This window comes from Clarias gariepinus, chromosome 4, assembly GCF_024256425.1.
Source record: "Clarias gariepinus isolate MV-2021 ecotype Netherlands chromosome 4, CGAR_prim_01v2, whole genome shotgun sequence".
In the NCBI taxonomy this organism is placed as follows: Eukaryota; Metazoa; Chordata; class Actinopteri; order Siluriformes; family Clariidae; genus Clarias; species Clarias gariepinus.
Window position 1 is genome coordinate 19,502,807 of NC_071103.1, and position 20,126 is coordinate 19,522,932.

At 38.2% G+C, this 20,126-nt stretch overlaps 1 protein-coding gene across 1 annotated transcript; it reads left to right on the forward strand.

Annotated features, from left to right (window-relative positions):
• The first annotated feature begins 677 nt into the window (after positions 1–677).
• Positions 678–20,092, forward strand: arhgef5 (Rho guanine nucleotide exchange factor (GEF) 5). The gene is made up of 15 exons (XM_053494663.1): positions 678–1,192; positions 1,934–5,260; positions 6,107–6,155; positions 6,396–6,448; positions 7,420–7,799; positions 7,889–8,049; positions 10,335–10,487; positions 10,964–11,093; positions 12,740–12,814; positions 12,963–13,052; positions 14,408–14,550; positions 14,690–14,833; positions 16,467–16,537; positions 16,628–16,732; positions 19,281–20,092. The coding sequence occupies exons 2-15, from the start codon at positions 1,954–1,956 to the stop codon at positions 19,421–19,423; spliced, it is 5,004 nt and encodes a 1,667-aa protein (XP_053350638.1). The 5' UTR covers positions 678–1,192; positions 1,934–1,953; the 3' UTR covers positions 19,424–20,092.
• Positions 20,093–20,126: the final 34 nt, after the last annotated feature.

The window sequence follows — 20,126 nt, forward strand, 5'->3', positions numbered from 1 at the left end:
AGGTCTGGTTTCTAACACCCTGCCATCACAGAGTAGGTCCAGTGGAAATCTCAGCAGCATTAACATTAATGTTTCATTGACACCCATTGAAGAATCTAACATGTAAATATAAATCGGTCACACCCATTTCTTTCACCTGACTGCCATCTGTGATCTGTTGTTACAGCTTACGAATAGAGTGGGAACGTTTTTAAGTAGGTTAACCTGATTTTTTTTTCCTGTTTTGACCTCTGGACAGGAATCCAAAGGTGGCTCTCATCAGTAGACAGTTCCACCTATCAGTTTCTGAGCTTTGAGCTCTATGCATTATTGATCTGTATTTCATGTAGTTGCCACAGTGAACAATAAGAATAATCAAGAAAAGTATAAAATGAATACAATAATACATTTGCAAAATTCAAAAAAAAAAAATTCCTGGTTCTGCAGTTTCACATTTATACGTTTTATGTAAAGGCTTGTTCCTTTGTTAGTAACTTTCATTGCTGTTTTTGTCTTGCGATATCTCTTATACACATTTCAATGTATCCAGCTACTGCTTTCTCCCTTCCCCCTCTCCTTTACCTGTTTGTACCTGCCTCAGTGAATGGACACACCCGGCACCTCTCATCGTACCAATCACAGTGCAGCAGGGATACACTTAGAAGTTCCACTTCCTGTTTCTGTGTACGAAAGAACTCTGTACGTGCCTTGTGAGGAAGGGTGACATGCCTTGGATTATGGGATTAATATTTAGACAGCTGTTTTAGTTACACTGGATTGCTGGACAGTGCCAAGGAGTTCCTGAACACCTTACCCTGGGTATAGACATGTGCTTTTTTTGTTCCTTATGTCCTAGTAGCAGAGAAAGTGAGAAGGAGGAGGGAGGATCCATGTCTTTCTGTTAAGACTTGTTTGGGAATTTGAGGAGGGAGGAGGGGAAGGAACTCTGAGAGAGTGGACTGCAGAGAAAAGCTTCTGTCAGTGGTGTAAACATTTGAAGCGTATGTTTTAGAAGAACAAAATGAGTTAAGAAAGACGTAGGTCAATCAAGATTATCAGCAGAACATTTATCTGGCTCTTTACACTGATCCACTCAGTGAGCACGCGCAGGTATGTGGAACATTTGTGTGTTGTGCAATTCCTGTTAGCTCTTCGGCAAAGAGAGGGAGAGTTGGAGAAGGAAAACGCAGTCCTCTCCAAAGACACTGCTCAGGTGAGATTTATGTGAAAAGTCCTTAACATTCTTCCTTTTGGATTTTAAAACTGATCATACTGTAATTGATTTAAAGAATCATAAGTAAATGACCTAGTTTGACTGAAGTTAGCTGTGCTGTTGGTATATCAACTATGATTTACTCATATCATTGTCAGCCATGATAACATTGTCCTTGTTGCAGATTATTTTCAGTGACCATATTTTGTTAGTTTAATTAAAATAAAATAATTAGTTGCACTAAGGTCATTGCTTCCACATTTAAGGTATAAGATGTCTAAAGATGGTTCTTGGCATGGATTGAATTATGGTCTTTACAAAGTAAACACATTTACTGATTGTCAACTGTATGTTATAATGTCATTCAAAACTATAAAATAGATTTTTGTGGTCATTTTATGAAGCTGGATGTTGTGCTGATGTTTTCATGGCTGCATAAGTTTCATAAGAAATCTAAAGCTCGTTATGAGACATAGGTATTCTGCAATTCTTATACAGTTGAGGCAATATAATTAAATATACACTAATCCTGCCCCTGTATATTAGCCTAGAAATACGGATCATAAAACTTTTCATAGTGGATAATTGTTTTTCTGTCTGATACATACTTTTTTTAATTTTTCACACAGTAGTTAATAGTAAAAACATTAATATAGTATAATATAAAACATTTTTTTCATTACTATAACATACAACAATAAACAAACAGTGAACGTCAGTAAATATAATTATACTTGACAGGTTGTCTAAATTATGTTGCCATGGGAACCAAACGCACAAATCGGACCATCGAGGATTCTTTACAACTGCCACGCAGCCCAGCTACTCCTGACAGGGGCAATCAATCAAATGAGTGGATAAGTCGTGAGACCAGACCTCAAGCTGGTCCAAAAATCCAAGTTGAACGAGAAAGGGGAGGGGAGGAGTGGAGAGCTAGAGAGATGGACAGAGTATGGGACAGACCAAGAGAGGGAAGGAGGGATGTGGAGCAAGACCTGAGAGAAAGGGAGAGATATTCTCAATCCAAAGGTACAACAAGTGAGATGGACTTGAGAGAAAGGGATCGGCGAAGAGAAGAAGGCAGATATACAAATGGAAGAGATGCCTCCATGCAAAAGTATAACAGATACAGAGAAAGAGAGCAGGGAGACACTTTCCCTAGGGCTAGAAGGCAAAATAATGAAAGAGAAAACATAAAGAGATATTCTGTTGATCAGAGTAGTGAGACATTGATGGCGAGAGGTACTGAAAGGGTGAGGGAAGTAAACCTGATTGAAATTGAAAGAGAGAGAGAAAGAGAACGAGCCAAAAAGAAGGACAAAGATACCCAAAGATACAGAGAAATGGAAAGGCAGAGAGAGAATGAAAGAGGAAGATTGAAAGAAGAGATAAGAAGAAACACAGGAAGAAGATTAGAGGAGGAGGATTTAGACAGAATAAGGTGGGAGACCAATATGAGGGAGAGAAGAGGAGAGAGATACACAGCGGTCAGTGACAGTGACCAACAAATAATAAGAAGTCGAGAAAAAGACAGACCCAGAAACAGAGAAGAACGGTTTTATTCTCCACAAACAAGGAAAACTGCAGTGGGGGATCGAGGAAACTTTTCAGACAGAGAAGACAGAGATGAAAGAAGTAGGGCAGAGCGTTATGGGAGACAAAGAGACATAAGGAGTGAGGGTGATTTAGATGGGGAAAAAGATAGAGGGGTAACAAGGGAGGAGGATGCTCTCTCTCTTAGACGTGGTGGTAAGAGTGAGGTAGACATTGAAAAGGAAAGAAATAGGCACAGATTAAAAGAAAAAGAGCGGCGCAGAGAGGTGGAAAGGCAGAAGGAAAGGGACAGAAGAAAGGATGGATACAGAGAGAGAGATGGCATGAGGGATAGAAATTGGGCTAGAGAGGATAGGGGACCTCCTGATAGACAGAGGGATCATCCAAGGGGAAATGAAGATAGAAGAAGAGAGAAAGAATTTAATGAAAGAATGAGAATAGAGTCTGAGAGAAAGAGAGCAGAAAGACAGAGACAAAGTTATAACGAGGAGGAAATGACAGGAAGAAGTAGCCGAACACCGAGGGAGACAGACAGGAAGATTCAGGAGGAAGCCCAAAGCAGCAGAGAGTGGACGCCAGGAAGTGATGAACATCAAAGGAGAAGACCTATAGAAAGCTTTGAAGAGAACTACAGAAAATGTGGTCCTGAGAGTGAAGACGAGAAAAGGAAAAGTGACCAAGGACAGGATACAACTTGGGGGCTAAGGAAAGAAGTGGTAAGAGAAGGCACAGAAAAAGAGGAAATGGAGCTGGGGAGTGAGAGAGAAAGAGAGCAAAAATCTGAGAACAAAAAGAAACCGCACAGGAAAATGTGGTTAGAGCCTCGATCAGGAAGAGAAAGGGGAGAGTCATTACAGGAAGAGTTTAAAGAGAGAGAGCAAGCCAGGGAAAGATATGTACAAAGGTACAAAGAGCAAAAGTCATCAAGAGGTGAAGTAGAAGAAATGTCCACGGAAAGTAAAAATGGAAAAGTAACAATATTGCTGAAAGACAGGTGCGAGGAACTAGAACCTAGCCCTGCAGAGTTTATGAAGGATGTTGATACTGGGAATTTGAAAGAAATAATACTAAGTGATGAGATGGTTTTTGATAGTGAAGCATTGTCAGGTGTACCCTTGCAGATGGAGGTAGAAAATGTGGCTGAGGACATAGAGTGGAGTGACAGAGAGGAAGAACAAGGCAGCGATAACTATGAGAACTCTGATGGCGAAGAGGGAAGTGAGCCAGCATGTGAAGATTGGAGAGACAAAGTCACATCAGGAGATGATGGTTTTGTGACTGTGTCCAGTGGTGCAGACGAAGATGAAACAGAGGAGGACAGGTTTGAGGATTGTAAAGAATTCTGGGATGGTGGCGATAGAGAGAGTATAGTTAGGAAGTCACCCACAAACACTCACCAAAGAGAGGGAGAGAATGAAACCAGAATGACCAAAGAGAGAAGTGACCGCACAGTCACTTTCTTTTGTTTGGTTGGTCAAACTCTTCCCAGGTCAGGATCCAACCAAAACCAACTCTTGAATCACATGGAGGAGGAGGAGACCAGTCAGGACACATCTTGGGAAATGGGTGTGGTTGGTGGCGATCAGCATGAAACACCAAACAGAGACATGGAGGCAGAAAGCAAGAGCACAGACCATAGCCATAGTTTGTCTGAAGAGGACCTGTCGGGCAGCCATGACACTATATGCGATAATTCAGAATCTGACCAAACATCCAAGGAAGTTCCATTATCAGAGGACTTAGCAATTTGTGTTGATGTAATTTCAGAAAAACACAGTGAACAATACCCAACAGAATGTATTGAGCCAGTGACCCAGACTGAGGACCATGAGGATACTCAGATGAAAATCACAGATGGAGGTAACCAAGTGGTGGAAGGACAAAGTGAAATGGAAAATAATTGCCATTTAGAGGATCCAGAGAGTGTGGTGAATACAAATCGCTTCTCTGCTGCTCCACATGTCAAATGGGCTAAGAATGTGCTGAGTGAGATCCTGGGTTCTACTGAGGATGGGACCATGATTGTACCAGAGCAAAGCACACTTACTGAGCAGGCAGGTGATGGAGCTCCAGCTGAAGGTGAAAGTCAGGAAGAGTCACCCCTCTATGGCATTGTCCAGAAACCCCGCAAGCACAACCACGACAGGAAAAACATAGACCCCGAGTTACTGCCAGAGGACACAAAGACAGACATGCTGGTAGGGAATGAAGTTTTTTTACAGGTAGAGGGGCATTCAGAAGGCGAAGAAGAACGGGAGCGACTCTCCGCCAGTCCGGACCTGTATAGTCTCTCCTCCGATAATGAGACAGATAAGGAGGGAAGTGGTAAGAAGGAGAAGAAAAAGAAGAAAAAGAATGTCTGGGAAATGCTGGGTTCGAACAGCTTCCGAGAATTGGGGAATGAAATGTGGGGAAGAAGACCTGGGATCCGAAGAACACTACAAAAACAGATCCAAGAGGAGACGGAGGGAGAAGGAGCTGGAAGGGACCGCAGAACCCGAGTCTTCGCAACAGGTGAGAGGAGGCTGAATGTAAACTAACAGGATGGGATTTGAATATGTTTAAAAATGTACATTTCAACTGTACAAACACTTTTGACCACTTTTGTTATATATTTTAGGCATACTGTTCCAGTAAAGAGAGCTCAGGGTAACAAACAAATATAGCAAATCATATCAATAACATGCACTTCCAACCATTTTAAAGTCATGCTACTTTCTCCTAAGTGGAACGTTTTGTGCTTACAGGTAGAGATCACAAAAACTAAAACCCCACAATACTCCTGTTTTGTAAAAGAACAGGCCAAGAACGGGATTTCACTTAACAGCAAGTAATTCACTTGAGATGTGATAGTATTTATCAAAATCAAATTATTTTCTGGATTCATTTCTCGATTGAGCATCACACTTCCTTAGGTAATAGCCTGTATACTCTTCTTCTAATGAGCAAAAGAGACAACAGGTCAAGAATGAATGGTTTTGTTTGTTGACAGTGGCTTCAAGTTGACTCTTGATCTGTGTAGGTAGTCTAAACCTGAGGACAAAGCAAGTGCACTGCTTTCAAGCCTGAGATCGCATGGATAGTTTAGGTGTGGCATATGATTTTGATCTAGACCAGTCAGTTTGAAAATGTCTAAAACACTGTTGCCTTGCTTCAATTTAATAATTACTGTAAACAAGTCATCCAATTTAAAGGCACTTTTACTGAACCTGTCACTAAATTGACATGATGGTTTGTGTTAAGCTTCTTTTATGGTGTTACTACTACATGCGGTTGATATTAGTCACTGTAATGATACTGGCAAAGCTGTTATGTTGTGCTGTATGATGTGCTAAATTGTGCTATAATTATCTTGTGCAGATGATGAATACGATGATCTAAGTGTCTCATGGAATGAATTAGATTTGAGGTATGTAACTTTTTCAAATTTGATAAAAATTATTAAAATAATAAATAAAAATAATTGGTAAATGTGTTATTACAAGAGATTTGGGTTTTGCTTTGGGCTAATCATCAGTTCATCTGTTTAGCTATTCATGACACTAAGGCATATAGGCCTACTAGAACCTAATACACAAACAATACATGTGTACAAAGGCTTGGCTTGTATTATGTAATGCTTACTAACTATTTTATCCATCTCTTCCAGGGCTAATAAAGAAACGCTTAGCAGAACAAAAATGAGAACCTCAAAATTTTACAGTGAGTTTGTTTTTACTTTTGGCTATGCGGCCAGATGTACTAAAATGTGTTATGCCAGCTGAAATTTAAACCACATGCACATTGGGAAACCAGTTTAAAATGATGTAAAGGAAAAGAAAGTGCAAAGCTTAAGGACAAACCTGGCCAGATTTGTATAGAGGGCTTTAAGTGCAGAATGAATTAAGTAGGAGTTTCGCATTTTGTGGTTGCCCTAGTTGTATTTTGTGCTACGCCTCCTGACATATAGTGAGTACATCTGACCTAAGGGGATCTGAACTATCATTTATAACAAAGCTGAGCTGATTTACTTGTCTAAAGGAAATGTTGTATAGTTAAGACTTTCCATTTCTTATTATATTATTATTATTGCTTTATATAACCGCTTTTATGGCGGTTTTTACAAGTAAATGTAAGGAACTAGTTGAATATTGTAGGATATATCAGACCATGAGGTATATCAGTTTGCAAAGGGGCATTAAAAGCTAGGAGACCACAAATGTGCACATTAAACACAATATTTTTATTCATGCGCCCTTCTGTGCAGCTGAAGTAAATGTAGGTTAATTAGGCAAAGATGTGCATATACCTCAAGCGCTTGCTGATCTATACGTGGTTTTCCATAACTGAAGCACATTTTTAATGTAATAATGCAAATATAAAAAGCAACCTTCCCAACAACATACTGTAACTTTGTGCTGACATTCGAGTTGTGTACTTGTTTCATTTTCTTCCTAATGGGCAGGTTTGTGCATGTAAACCTGCAGAACAGCTGTTGAGTTGAACTTGAGCTCTAATTGCTCATCATTATTTCTAGGGAGTAATTGCCTGAACATGTTGTACAACTGAGTGTGCTTTATATTAAAGTCATTTTGTTATACAAAGTCAAATAGCCCTAGAAACTTTAATAAGATCTGTGTTTGCATACTTTATTCACTTAAACGAAGCCTTATGTCCATCTCTGTTTCTCTCAGATTCTCAGTTGTATCAGCAGTACAGTGAAGTTGTCCAAAACAGGGAGCTCATTCATCAGTCTCATTCTGAGCCTAGCCCGGTGTTGAGGGACATCCATGCCTTCTCAGCATCCTCATCTCCAGCTCAATCTCCCATTCCGGCCCGCCGGCCTCTCCCAGCTCTTCCCCCTGTGCTCCACCCCCATTCCTTATCCCATACAAACGCTTTCTCTAGTGCGAGTGGGTTCTTACCCATACCTCATGGCACTCAGCAGAGGCCCCCATCGCCACTGCTGTCCAGGTCATTCGCCACCTCGCCCATGCTGTGGCAAGAGCTCCCTGGAGTGAAGAACAATCCTGATCTCAAAGATCTCACTGATGACGAGAGACGCCTACAAGAGGTATTGTGCTGATTTAGTCCAAGAACAAGGTTAGCCTACAGATGTATCCTGGTTTGCAAGGCACAAATTTGATCAACTGTCTGTTGTAGGTGAGATTTGAAGTGGTGACGTCTGAATCATCGTACTGCAGCAGTCTGGACATTGTGGTGGAGCATTTTGTGAAGTGCAAACAGCTCAATATGCTCTTGACTTCCCAAGACAAAAACTGGCTTTTTTCCAAACTCAGCGATGTCAGAGCCGTCAGTCACAGGTAAACACGAACCTTACTGTCTGGACACATGTGGACAAAATTGTTAGTACCCCTCCATTAAAGAAAGAAAACCCCACAGTGGACACTGAAATAACTTGAAACTGACAAAAGTAATAATAAATTAAAATGTACTGAATATTATCTAATGTGAATCAGACATTGTCATTCAACAGAAGCATTTTAAAAAAACAAATTAATGCAACTGGCCTGGAATAAAATTATGGTCCCCTTAGCTTAATATTTTGTTGCTCAACCTTTTGAGGAAATCACTGCAATCAAGCAATTTCTGTAACTCTCAATAAGACTTCCGCACCTGTTGACAGGTATTTTGGCCCACTCTTTGTAAACAAACTTCTTCAGCTGTCTCAGATTTGAAGGGTGCCTTGTTCAGACTGCATATTTTAGCTCTTTTTACAGATGTTTAATAGGATTTGGCTCAAGGCTCATAGAACGCCACTTTGTTAGCCATTCTTGGGTCTAGTGTTCTTTTTTTTGTATGCTTCATTTTTGCATCTGTAAACACAGTGCTGATAGGCCTTGCCAAAAAGATTTGACAACTCTTTTCTTAGCTTTCCATGTGTAGTCCATGTTTCGTTGTTGTACATTCCATGATACCAAACAGCAGAGTGACTAGTTTTTACCATTTAAATAGCCAGGCGAACTGGTTGCATCTTTAAAGACACATCTGATGTTAATTACGGGACACACGTTTAACATCCTCCCTATGGTCAAAGTATTTTATAATTATCTTTCCTAGGGATACCATCATTTCTGTCCAGGCCAGTTTTATCAGTTTGTTTTTTAAAATACTTCTGTTGAATCGCAATTCAAAAGCAATGTCTGATTTTCATTAGTTAAATTCCTTTCATTAGCAAAATTTTTGGTTTTTATAACTTTTGTCAGTTTCAAGTCATTCCAGTGACCATTGTGGGTTTTTCTTTCTTTAACGAAAGGGTACCAACAATTTTGTCCACTCTGTTTTGTTTACATGGTTTAGCCTGCAGACTTTATTCCTTGAATCAGTGTATTATTGGTTAAAACATTAAGCAAATATGTTTTCAAAACATGCCTATTAATACAGTATGAACCGTGTAATTTCTACAAACTGAAGATTAGAATTAGAAGTTAATCATAAGTTTGTAGAAGAATGGCCAGTTAATCAGGTTGTAAGCTTTGTAATTTATGATGTTGAGTCAAGATTTGTAAAATAACTATACTTTTAAACATTTGGGTAAAATGCGTAAAAAATTCAGTGGCATGTAAAGAAAAAAAAATATATAATTAACCCAACATCATTATCATCATCATCACTCACTCACTCACTCACTCATCATCTATACCGCTTTATCCTGTATTCAGGGTCGCGGGGGGAGGGGGGTTTGATGGCCTGGAGACTATCTGAGAAGACTTAGGGCATGAGGCAGGGTACACTGTGAACAGGGTGCCAATCCATTGCAGCGCACACACATACACACACTCTCACACTCATTCATCATCATCATCATCATCATCATTATCAACAAAAACAACTTTACTCTAAAACAAGTATAGTGACACCCATCTTCCCAAAAGCTTTGGTGTTAATCTAATAAACAAAATCTGAGATAATTCTGTTAGTTAACTTTTAAAAAATGTCTGATCTTTATGACTTTAACCATGGCATACCTGTCGGTGCCAGGCAAGTAGGTTTGGGAAACTATTACAGAACATCTCCTGGATTTATCATACAGAACAGTCTCTAGAGCTGAGAATATAGTCTGTAGTAACTTAAATAATCACGCTTTAATCACGCTGTGGTGAGTAAAATCAAGTAGAACAAGAATCTGAGGCTACCAAATTCGACAGGTACCTGTAAAGGTGAAGTGTACTGTATGGTTGAGTATGTGCTCATGATAGCCTCAGATTCTTGTCTTTGGTTGACAAGAGTGTAGCCTGATGTGGTCTTTTTTTGCTGCTATAGCCCAGCCACTTCTGTAAATGTAATGTGTTGTTCATGCTGAAATTTTTGCTCAATAAAGTTGTAAAGAGTGATTATATGAGTTACAATCCCTTCTGACAGATTAAAATATTTTGGCAATTTCTCTCTGATTTATCTCATCAACCTCTCTTGTCAGTAACCCAAGTTTTTATTTATTTATTCATTTTTGTTTTTTGCACCATTCTGTGGTACCTTTAATTACTGAAATTCCTAGATACTCACACCAGCCTATCTAGTACCAACAACTATACCAACCATACCAATTCCTTTACTCTGCTCTAATCTGTTATTCTATTGTCTTGTGCAGCTTCTTCTCTCAGCTGGAGGAAAGAGTGGAGAGTGACATAATGCGCTTCACCGTGTGTGACATAATTATCAAACACTGTCCACGTTTCCGAGCAGTCTATGTCCCCTACCTCACCAACCAGTCATACCAGGACAAGACCTATCAAAGATTAATGTGAGCTTCCTCTATGTACATACAGTAGCGCTTAAATGTGTTGTAGTCTGGGAAAACTAGCTGAATGTCTGGAAAAACCTGTTGTATGTTTGGTCTGAATTTAGCATAAAAAGGGCTCAAAAAGCAGTTTGTCAAAATATGAATAATAATTAATACATAATGGCCCTCATGTAAAAATCGAACAAGGATAAATAACGTAGTTGGAAGAAAATTTTATAATTTTTGGGTTTCCAGGGGTTCATATTTTCTTATACAGTATATGAACATATATTATTTCAACAAAATAGTTTTAGAACACTTTGCAGTATATAGTACAAAACATCAGAACTTAATTCCTGATGTTAATTAAACTTAGTTTTTCCCAGCTACCACTCAAATAACCACTGTAACATTGTGTTGATTTTTTATTCTTTAAGTTTTTTTCCACTCTCATTCGACATCCCTCATACTCACATATGCCTTGGTCTGTTTCGCAGGAATGAGAATACTGGATTTCGCCAAATAGTGGAAAAGTTGGAGCAAAGTCCCAAGTGCCAAAGACTTCCTTTACGCTCTTTTCTCATTCTCCCATTTCAGAGAATCACTCGACTTAAACTGCTAGTGCAGGTACAATCTCTCTTTAAATCACACACTTCAAGTGTGGTTCTACATGTTGTTGCCCCTCTTATCTTGTTTTTTTTTTTTTTTTTTTTTTTTTACGAAATGCCTGACTGCTATAGCCAGATACAGTCATACTATTCTCACACTGCACAACTGCACTGAGATAAGAATTGAGGCTTTTAATATCATGCTATAAAATAATTTAGTATTAAAATAGAATAAATCAATGGATGAATGAAAAAAATATTTCTTCCTCCATATGATCAACAAGGTCCATCATGACTAAAGTGTCGAACTCAACATCAATAAGAAATATTGCAATCGTATTTATAAATTATGTAAAAATATAAGATAAGTTTAACTGCAAAAAAGTTTATGAAAAATGTTATTATGTAAAAGATGCAAAAAGAATATTACAAACCAGAAGAAAATATTTTGGCATGTTTTCTTTGAATCACAAATGTGTTAAACAATGCAAAAATAAATACCAATTATGTTTAAATTGGTTTTTTTCATATCAGCATACATTTGTATGATTTTGCAAAATGCTGTTAATCTACAGTCCCGTGCAAAACCATTGAGGAATAGTTCTTAAGGAATCCTGTAGGACTTTCTGCCTCTTACCAGTAACTAACCAGTTTCAGAGGAATGTTTTTGTTTGTTAAGCCACACAATGACTTATGTGAATTATTTAATAATAATAAAAAAGTTATAGCATAAGCCAGTGATAAACAGGTGCAGATGAGATAGATGATCAGGCCGGTGATTAGTATACTGGTGATGCCGAATACCCAATAGATTGACCGGACAAGAGGGAAAATAAGGTTGCTGCTGAGGCTCTTACATAAACAACCAATTTTTAACTTGTATCTTTAGGCACTTTGCAGTCTGTCACAGTAAAACATTTAATCTACATCATGTACTTTAATAATATCTGAAAAAATGTGGTTTGGCTCAAGATGTTTAGACAATACCGTACCTCTCACCATATTGTCAAAACCGATAAATTAGCCTGCAATTGTGTTTGTGGTAATGCACATATGAAATTCAGTATCACTAATATGTTGACTGACTTTTAATAAAAAAAATATAGCAAACCCACGCCAATAATCACGCCAATAGTCAATAATAACGCTTACAGTTTTAGTTTCAATTCCATGATCAATAAAGGCGCCTTATCATAGTAATTTATGACTGCAGTGGCATGTACCCTTCTGTGGTCATTCACAATTTGTTATCCAGCCTCTGCCCTGATTCAGTAATCAGCCCTGATTTTTTAACCAATCAATCCCAAACAGTTGTGGTTTTGTGGCCATCAATGGATAAAGTGGACAGTTTAATATTGTGCATGGGAAAGATGGGTTAAAACAGCACTGCATCTTTGTTGTGCATGATACCCTTGTACCAGCACCACTTTCACTGATGTACTGTGAATATATATATATATATATATATATAAAGGATAAATTTATGTGAATTCAGCTTTGTTTAATTAGTTTAAGAATGTAAAACCAAATTAAACATTGCAGGAAACGTTTAACTCTATCAATGAAAATGTTTAACTCTACCAATGCTAGACTTTGAAAGTGATTTGTTACTTTTTAAGTAACAGTTTATTTCACTTTCTCTCCTGCATGTTTTCTGTCCTACAGAATATCGTAAAACGGACAGCTCCTAAGACAGTGGATGAAGCACAAGCAATAAAAGCCATGAAATTACTTGAGAAGGTAAACACCCCACACACACACACACACACACACACACACAAACACACACACACACAAACACACACATGCACGCACACACACACACACACACACACACACACACACACACACAGTAGCGAACAATAAGCGACAATTTTTGCTTTTACAGATGATTCAAGACAGTAATGACAGTATATCTCAGATGAAGAACATTGAATCACTGGTGTCGCTGAATGCAAAAGTGGACTTTGAGTGCAAGGTGAGTGTGAGGCTCCTGTGGCACATTTATACACTATTTCTCTCTCTATACTGTATATGCAAGTATGCATTTTTAGACTGACTTTTTTTGTAAAAAAAATAAAATAAATAATAATAATAATATATTTTTTTTTTATAATGTACTTTATATTGGAAGCAAATTTTAAAGTGCTACAAATGATTAATTATTATTAATTATTATATTCTGTATTATTATTATACTGTGTAGTGTCACCAAAGTTCAATAAATATTTTGAAAAGATAATAACTGCTATTAGACCCAGCATAAAAGTACAACCCTGACACTTTAAACCCTTTCAATACTATTTACCTGACAATGTACATTTGTTACTTTAATGCATGTCCTGGATCTTCCATTCTATTTTCCAAATAGCCTCTTAAACATAACGCTATATATCAGTGGTCATTCCATTTTGTATTTCTTCATGCAAAAATGTTTGAAAACAGTCTTAGGTATGATTGCTAACTGTAGATTGTACTTTATTGACTTTTTACTTGCTTTGCCCTGTACAATATTTACCCAAGAAAGCACTTTTTAATTAAACACAATCTTTAATCTGTAAGTGATAAGATTCTCAGTGTAGCTGACACTGGCGCATATTGTCAGTAAATATAAGTCAGTCAATTTACTTTATTTATTTATGCAATACAGTATTATAATACAGTTTAAATAATTATGTCTGATGATTTAGTTTATTCAGTTTACATAATTATATCCTTAACAGTATTTCTTCAGTCTTATGAATTGGACAAAATTATAATAATAATGATGATGATGATAATGATCATTCATATAATTCTTGCAATATATATTTAAATATATGTACATATAGATGTATATTATGACTTATGTATGTAGATGTATGAGATTTATGTTCCATGAACTTTTGAAAAGTTATGTTATTAAAGACAAAGAAACCCAAAGTGAACATAATAGAACTCTGTAAATAGAGTCTATTGTCCATCACAATTATATGTTTCTTGCTAAACAGCCTACTATGATTTAATCCCACTTTGTGGTTATAATAATCTTTACTTTTCTAAAAGAGGATTTTAAGTAAATTTGGACTCTGGCTGTGGAGATTTATGTATTTACCTACAAGAGTATTATTGAGGGCAGACAAGAAGGTTCAGTGTGCAGGCTGCATTCCTGTCCTAAAGGTGTTTTAGCAGGGTTAAGGTCAGCGCACTGTAAAGGTCACTTAAGTTCTTCCACACTAGACTTTGTCATGCATCTTGTCATGCTGGGTCACCTTTAGGTCCCTTAGTTGTAAAAATGCAGCATGCGTAATTGGCAATATACTTTATGCGTATTTGTGTATATGTGTGTGTCAGACACTGCCACTGATCAGTCAGTCACGAAGACTGGTGAAAGAGGGTTTAGTCACAGAGCTAAGAGACTTCACATTAAAGGAGAAAGAGAGAAGTGCCTATATACACCTCTTCAATGACTATTTGCTTCTCTCATTACCCAAAGAGTAAGTTTGTAAATCTCTTTCTTTAAGCTTCTTATAAACAAAATACATTAACTTATATACTGTGCATGAAATATAGTACAATTGACCAAACTGATAATATTTAACAATGAAAGCATCACTGTATTTTCTGTTTTTGTAGAGGTGGTAAGTTTACAGTTATTGATCACGCTCCTGTATCAGAACTGAGAGCTGAAAACTGCAGAGTCAAGCTCCACTCCTTACAAAAGAATCTCTTTCTGCTGCACGTGGCACAGAGATCCCTCCTACTACGAGCAGAAACACAGTGAGTTTGTGCACCATGTACTGGAAAAGACATCAAATATGTTTATGTTTAAATATTTGTAAAGTGTATAATAATTCTGGTACAGTTGTTATTTTGTATTATGGATGAGTGCTTGGTTAGTGATGTACGAGATGTTAAGATAGAAGGTTGATGCCGGTGTTGGTCTATGTGTTTGAGGAGAGTGTCCATGTGATTAGTGAGGGATCTGGACAGACTTAACTGCTAAGTCACTCTCATTAGAGATGAAAAAAGGGTTACATTTCCTGGCATTACTATCAGCAGGTGAAATGGCATTGTCAGAAATCTCTTATTCAATTCAATGGTATTTTATTTATTTAGCGATTTTAACAATGGTCATTGTCGCAAAGAAGCTGTAGAAGAAAATGTGAGGAGATATGTATAACTTATAACTAATAGTTTGTCTCTGAAGAGCAAGCCAAGTGCAACAGTGGCGAGAACTCCCTGCGATGGCAATAGGAAGAAACCTTCAGAGAAACCAGACTCAACAGGGAACCCATCCTTATTTAGGTGATATCAGTTAGATATAACAGGGATTTATTTGCAGTCATACTATCTGCTATAAGGCTGAAAGTTCAAAATATTGGGAAAGGTGTTTAAGTTAATATGAAGTCCACTTCCGTTGTTGGAGACTCAGATATAAAATTGTTTGTGGGAATTTCTCATGAAAGTAAAAATAGACAAGGAAAAAAATTATTAAAAAATAAGTCATCTTAATTGCCCCATTCAAGGTGGATTATTTCTTTAATTCATATTCGTTTAGTGTTTAATAGACTAGACCAAATGTGTGTGAAAGTCGTCCTACCATCCCCTCTGTTATAACTCACCCCCCTCTGTTATTCCTGCTGTTATACTCCTATCTCAGTGAGTATTCAGACCCCTCTAGCGACACATTTTTTAAAAAGAGACTAGCGACAAATCTAGCGAGTTTTTTTGGTGTTACTGGAGACTTTTGGAGACTTTGATGTGTCTGTGCCATACCGTTCTTAGACTTCTCAACTTGTCACAGCAGCTGCTAACGCCGGTCCCCTCACCGTCCCAAAGCATTCAAAGGCGGCCCAGTCCTCTCTCAGCAGTCTCTCCCAGGTGCAGTCACAGCAGGAGATGTTCACAATAATTATTACAGTTACAGTAACGCTGTAATGTAACATTACTTTTTAATGACAGTAATTTTGACAGTTATTTTCGCAACGTCCCCCAACACTGCTCTGGACAAAGATGGTTTCTGGTCAACTCATCAGAAGGTCCCAAGTTCAAACTCCTTCAAATTGATACTGTTGGCCTCTTGAGCAAGGCCCTTAACCCTCAAATGGATAATGCGATTAAAAAACATTTTAATATTTTGCTCTGGATAAGGGCATCTAACAAATGTAATGCGTGATACCTTATATTTGTAAGTACTATATAGTACAATTGGTAACATTTTCACAACTGTAAGAGTCAGATACTAAAATATCTAAAAGATTTTTTTTAAATATTGAATGCATATCTGATATATGAATATCTGATTGAATATCTAATTGCATATTTTTCTGTTGGAAAGTGACTACCCAGGATATCTGATATTCCAGCAATGATTAAAGATATCTATTTAACCATCTACATGATTTTGCAGGGCTGATAAACTGCGTTGGATCTCTGCACTCTCTCGGCCTCATCCTGAAATTGACTTCAACGCTGCACAGGGTATTTGTCATATTTCAGAAAAGAAGTCATGTCATAAAAAAATGATACAAGACCCATATGTTGAAATATTTTGTCTTTGCTCCTAAATAGACATTCCACAGATGCAGTGTATCAGAGCCTTTGTAGCCCAGCAACCTGATGAACTCAGCCTGGAGAAAGCTGACGTCCTGCTGGTTCATCAGCAGAGCACTGATGGTGAGAATCTGTGTGTGTGTGTGTGTGGTGACCTAGAAAATTATAACGTTTAAGTCTTACAATATCCAGATTATACAAAAAGTACATTATGAACTATCCAACCTAAATACTGCCAATACTGACCTTGTTTGTTCTGATTCTTTAATATGTTATGCTATGCCAAATTGTTTTTAGTTGTGAATACGTGTATAAATAAATATATATATATATATTATATATGTATTGTATGAGGAAGTCTGGAGTGGCAGAGAAGTATGTTAGAGTGGTGCAGGACATGTACTGTATGAGAGCTGTAAGACAGTGGTAAGATGTGCTGTAGGTGTGACAGAAGGGTTCAAGGTGGAGGTGGGTCTGCATCAAGGATCGGCTCTAAGCCCCTTTTTGTTTGCTCTGGTGATGGACAGGATGACAGATGAGGTAAGACAGGAGTCCCCATGGACTATGATGTTTGCAGATGACATTGTGCTCTGTAGCGAGAGCAGGGAACAGGTGGACGAAAATTTGGAGAGGTGGAGGTATGCTCTGGAAAGCAGAGGAATGAAGATTAGCCGCAGCAAGACAGAATACATGTGTGTAAATGAGAGGGACCCAGGAGGATCGGTGAGGCTACAGGGAGCAGAGGTAAAGAAGGTGCAGGATTTTAAGTACTTAGGGTCAACGGTCCAGAGCAACGGAGAGTGTGAAAAGGAGGTGAAGAGGCGGGTACAGGCAGGTTGAAATGGGTGGAGAAAAGTGTCAGGTGTGTTGTGCGATAAAAGAGTATCAGAGAGAATGAAAGGAAAGGTGTACAGGACAGTGGTGAGACCAGCGATGCTCTACGGCTTAGAGACAGTGGCGCTGAAGAAAAGACAGAAGGCAGAGTTGGAGGTAGCAGAGCTGAAGATGTTGAGGTTCTCTTTGGGAGTGACAAGGATGGATAGAATTAAGAATGAGTTTATCAGACGGACAACCCACGTTAGATGTTTCGGAGATAAAGTCAGAGAGGCCAGATTGAGGTGGTTTGGACATGTTCAGAGGAGAGATTGTGAATATATCGGTAGAAGGATGCTTAGGTTGGAACTGCCAGGCAGAAGGTCTAGAGAAAGACCAAAGAGGAGATTTATGGATGCAGTGAGAGAGGACATGAAGTTAGTTAGGGTGAGAGAAGAGGATGCAGAGGATAGGGTTAGATGGAGGCAAATGAATATATATATATATATATATATATATATATATATATATATATATATATACTATACACACACACTCACCTAAAGCATTATTAGGAACACCTGTTCAATTTCTCATTAATGCAATTATCTAATCAACCAATCACATGGCAGTTGCTTCAATGCATTTAGGGGTGTGGTCCTGGTCAAGACAATCTCCTGAACTCCAAACTGAATGTCAGAATGAGAAAGAAAGGTGATTTAAGCAATTTTAAGCGTGGCATGGTTGTGAGTATTTCACAATCTGCTCAGTTACTGGGATTTTCACGCACAACCATTTCTAGGGTTTACAAAGAATGGTGTGAAAAGGTTTTTCCCTTCCCCATCCAGTATGCGGCAGAAAATGCCTTGTTGATGCTAGAGGTCAGAGGAAATTGGGCCGACTGATTCAAGCTGATAGAAGAGCAACTTTGACTGAAATAACCACTCGTTACAACCAAGGTATGCAGCTGTTACGATATTGACAGCACAATTGACAGCAGCAAAGCATTTGTGAAGCCACAACACGCACAACCTTGAGGCGGAAGGGCTACAACAGCAGAAGACCCCACCGGGTACCACTCATCTCCACTACAAATAGGAAAAAGAGGCTACAATTTGCACAAGCTAACGAAAATTGGACAGTTGAAGACTGGAAAAATGTTGCCTGGTCTGATGAGTCTCAATTTGTTTTCTAGAACTCTTGTTTTCTTGACACACTTTAGGCCCCTTAGTGCCAATTGGGCATCGTTTAAATGCCACGGGCTACCTGAGCATTGTTTCTGACCATGTCCATCCCTTTATGACGAACATGTACCCATCCTCTGATGGCTACGTCCAGCAGGATAATGCACCATGTCACAAAGCTCGAATCATTTCAAATTGGTTTCTTGAACATGACAATGAGTTCACTGTACTAAAATGGCCCCCACAGTCACCAGATCTCAACCCAATAGAGCATCTTTGGGATGTGGTGGAACGGGAGCTTCGTGCCCTGGATGTGCATCCCACAAATCTCCATCAACTGCAAGATGCTATCCTATCAATATGGGCCAACATTTCTAAAGAATGCTTTCAGCACCTTGTTGAATCAATGCCACGTAAAATTAAGGCAGTTCTGAAGGCGAAAGGGGGTCAAACACTGTATTAGTATGGTGTTCCTAATAATCCTTTAGGTGAGTGTATATATATATATATATATATATATATATATATATTCCTGGGTGCTTGCACATTGTTTCCAGGATAGGGTTTGGATCCACCATGACCCTAGGACAGGACAAAGTGTTTGCTAAAGATTAATGACTAAATGAATGCATGATTGAATGAATATACTAATATATACTTCTGTCCTTTTACAGGCTGGGTGGAGGGAACACGTCTATCAGACAGACTTCGCGGATGGGTTCCCGAGTCTCATCTGGAAACAATAGTATGTGAAATGGCACGTCAGCGCAACCTGATAGACACGCTAAAGATTACAACTGCGACAGCCACAGTGTGAAGCATTTGCAAGTGTATCATTTGGAGTTGCTGAATCTTACATCTCCACTCAACAAGTTGAGAAGTCATGAACAATAATGATGACTACCTGAAAAGCCAAGACAACCACTCCCAGGACGCTAGATCAGGGATCTTCAACTTGTCCCAAGCTTTACACTACATTAAGGTATTAATGGAATCTCTAATGGGATTTACTACTTAAGAGGACTTGGGAATCTGCAATAAATATATACCTGACTCTTCAAAAAAGATTTTACAGATTTTTATAAAAAAACATTTCTATACCCTTGGTGCATGAGTGCTAGGGATGAAATGCGTCCATGGTGTCTGACAAACAGAGGTCATGAAACACAGTGTACGTGTTTTGCTTGTACAGAAAATGGTGTATGTTTATAAATCAGTGTTGTATTTAGAGCAATGCACATTCTTGAGGAACAAGTATGTTAAAAATCTTCTTTACAGTGACCACCAGCACAGCATTAATATTCATAAAATGAACTTTCTGCTGTACCTCTCGTACTGCTGTACCTCAGATGGATTTATTTTAGAGATCAATATTTTCTGACCTGTTCTACCTGATGTATTGGTAGGGAATATCCACTGGGAATATCCTTTTTAGCTCAATGGGAATAAAAGATAATACACAAATAAGTTGTGGGAAATATAATAAACCAACATTAAATTATATATATATATATGTATAT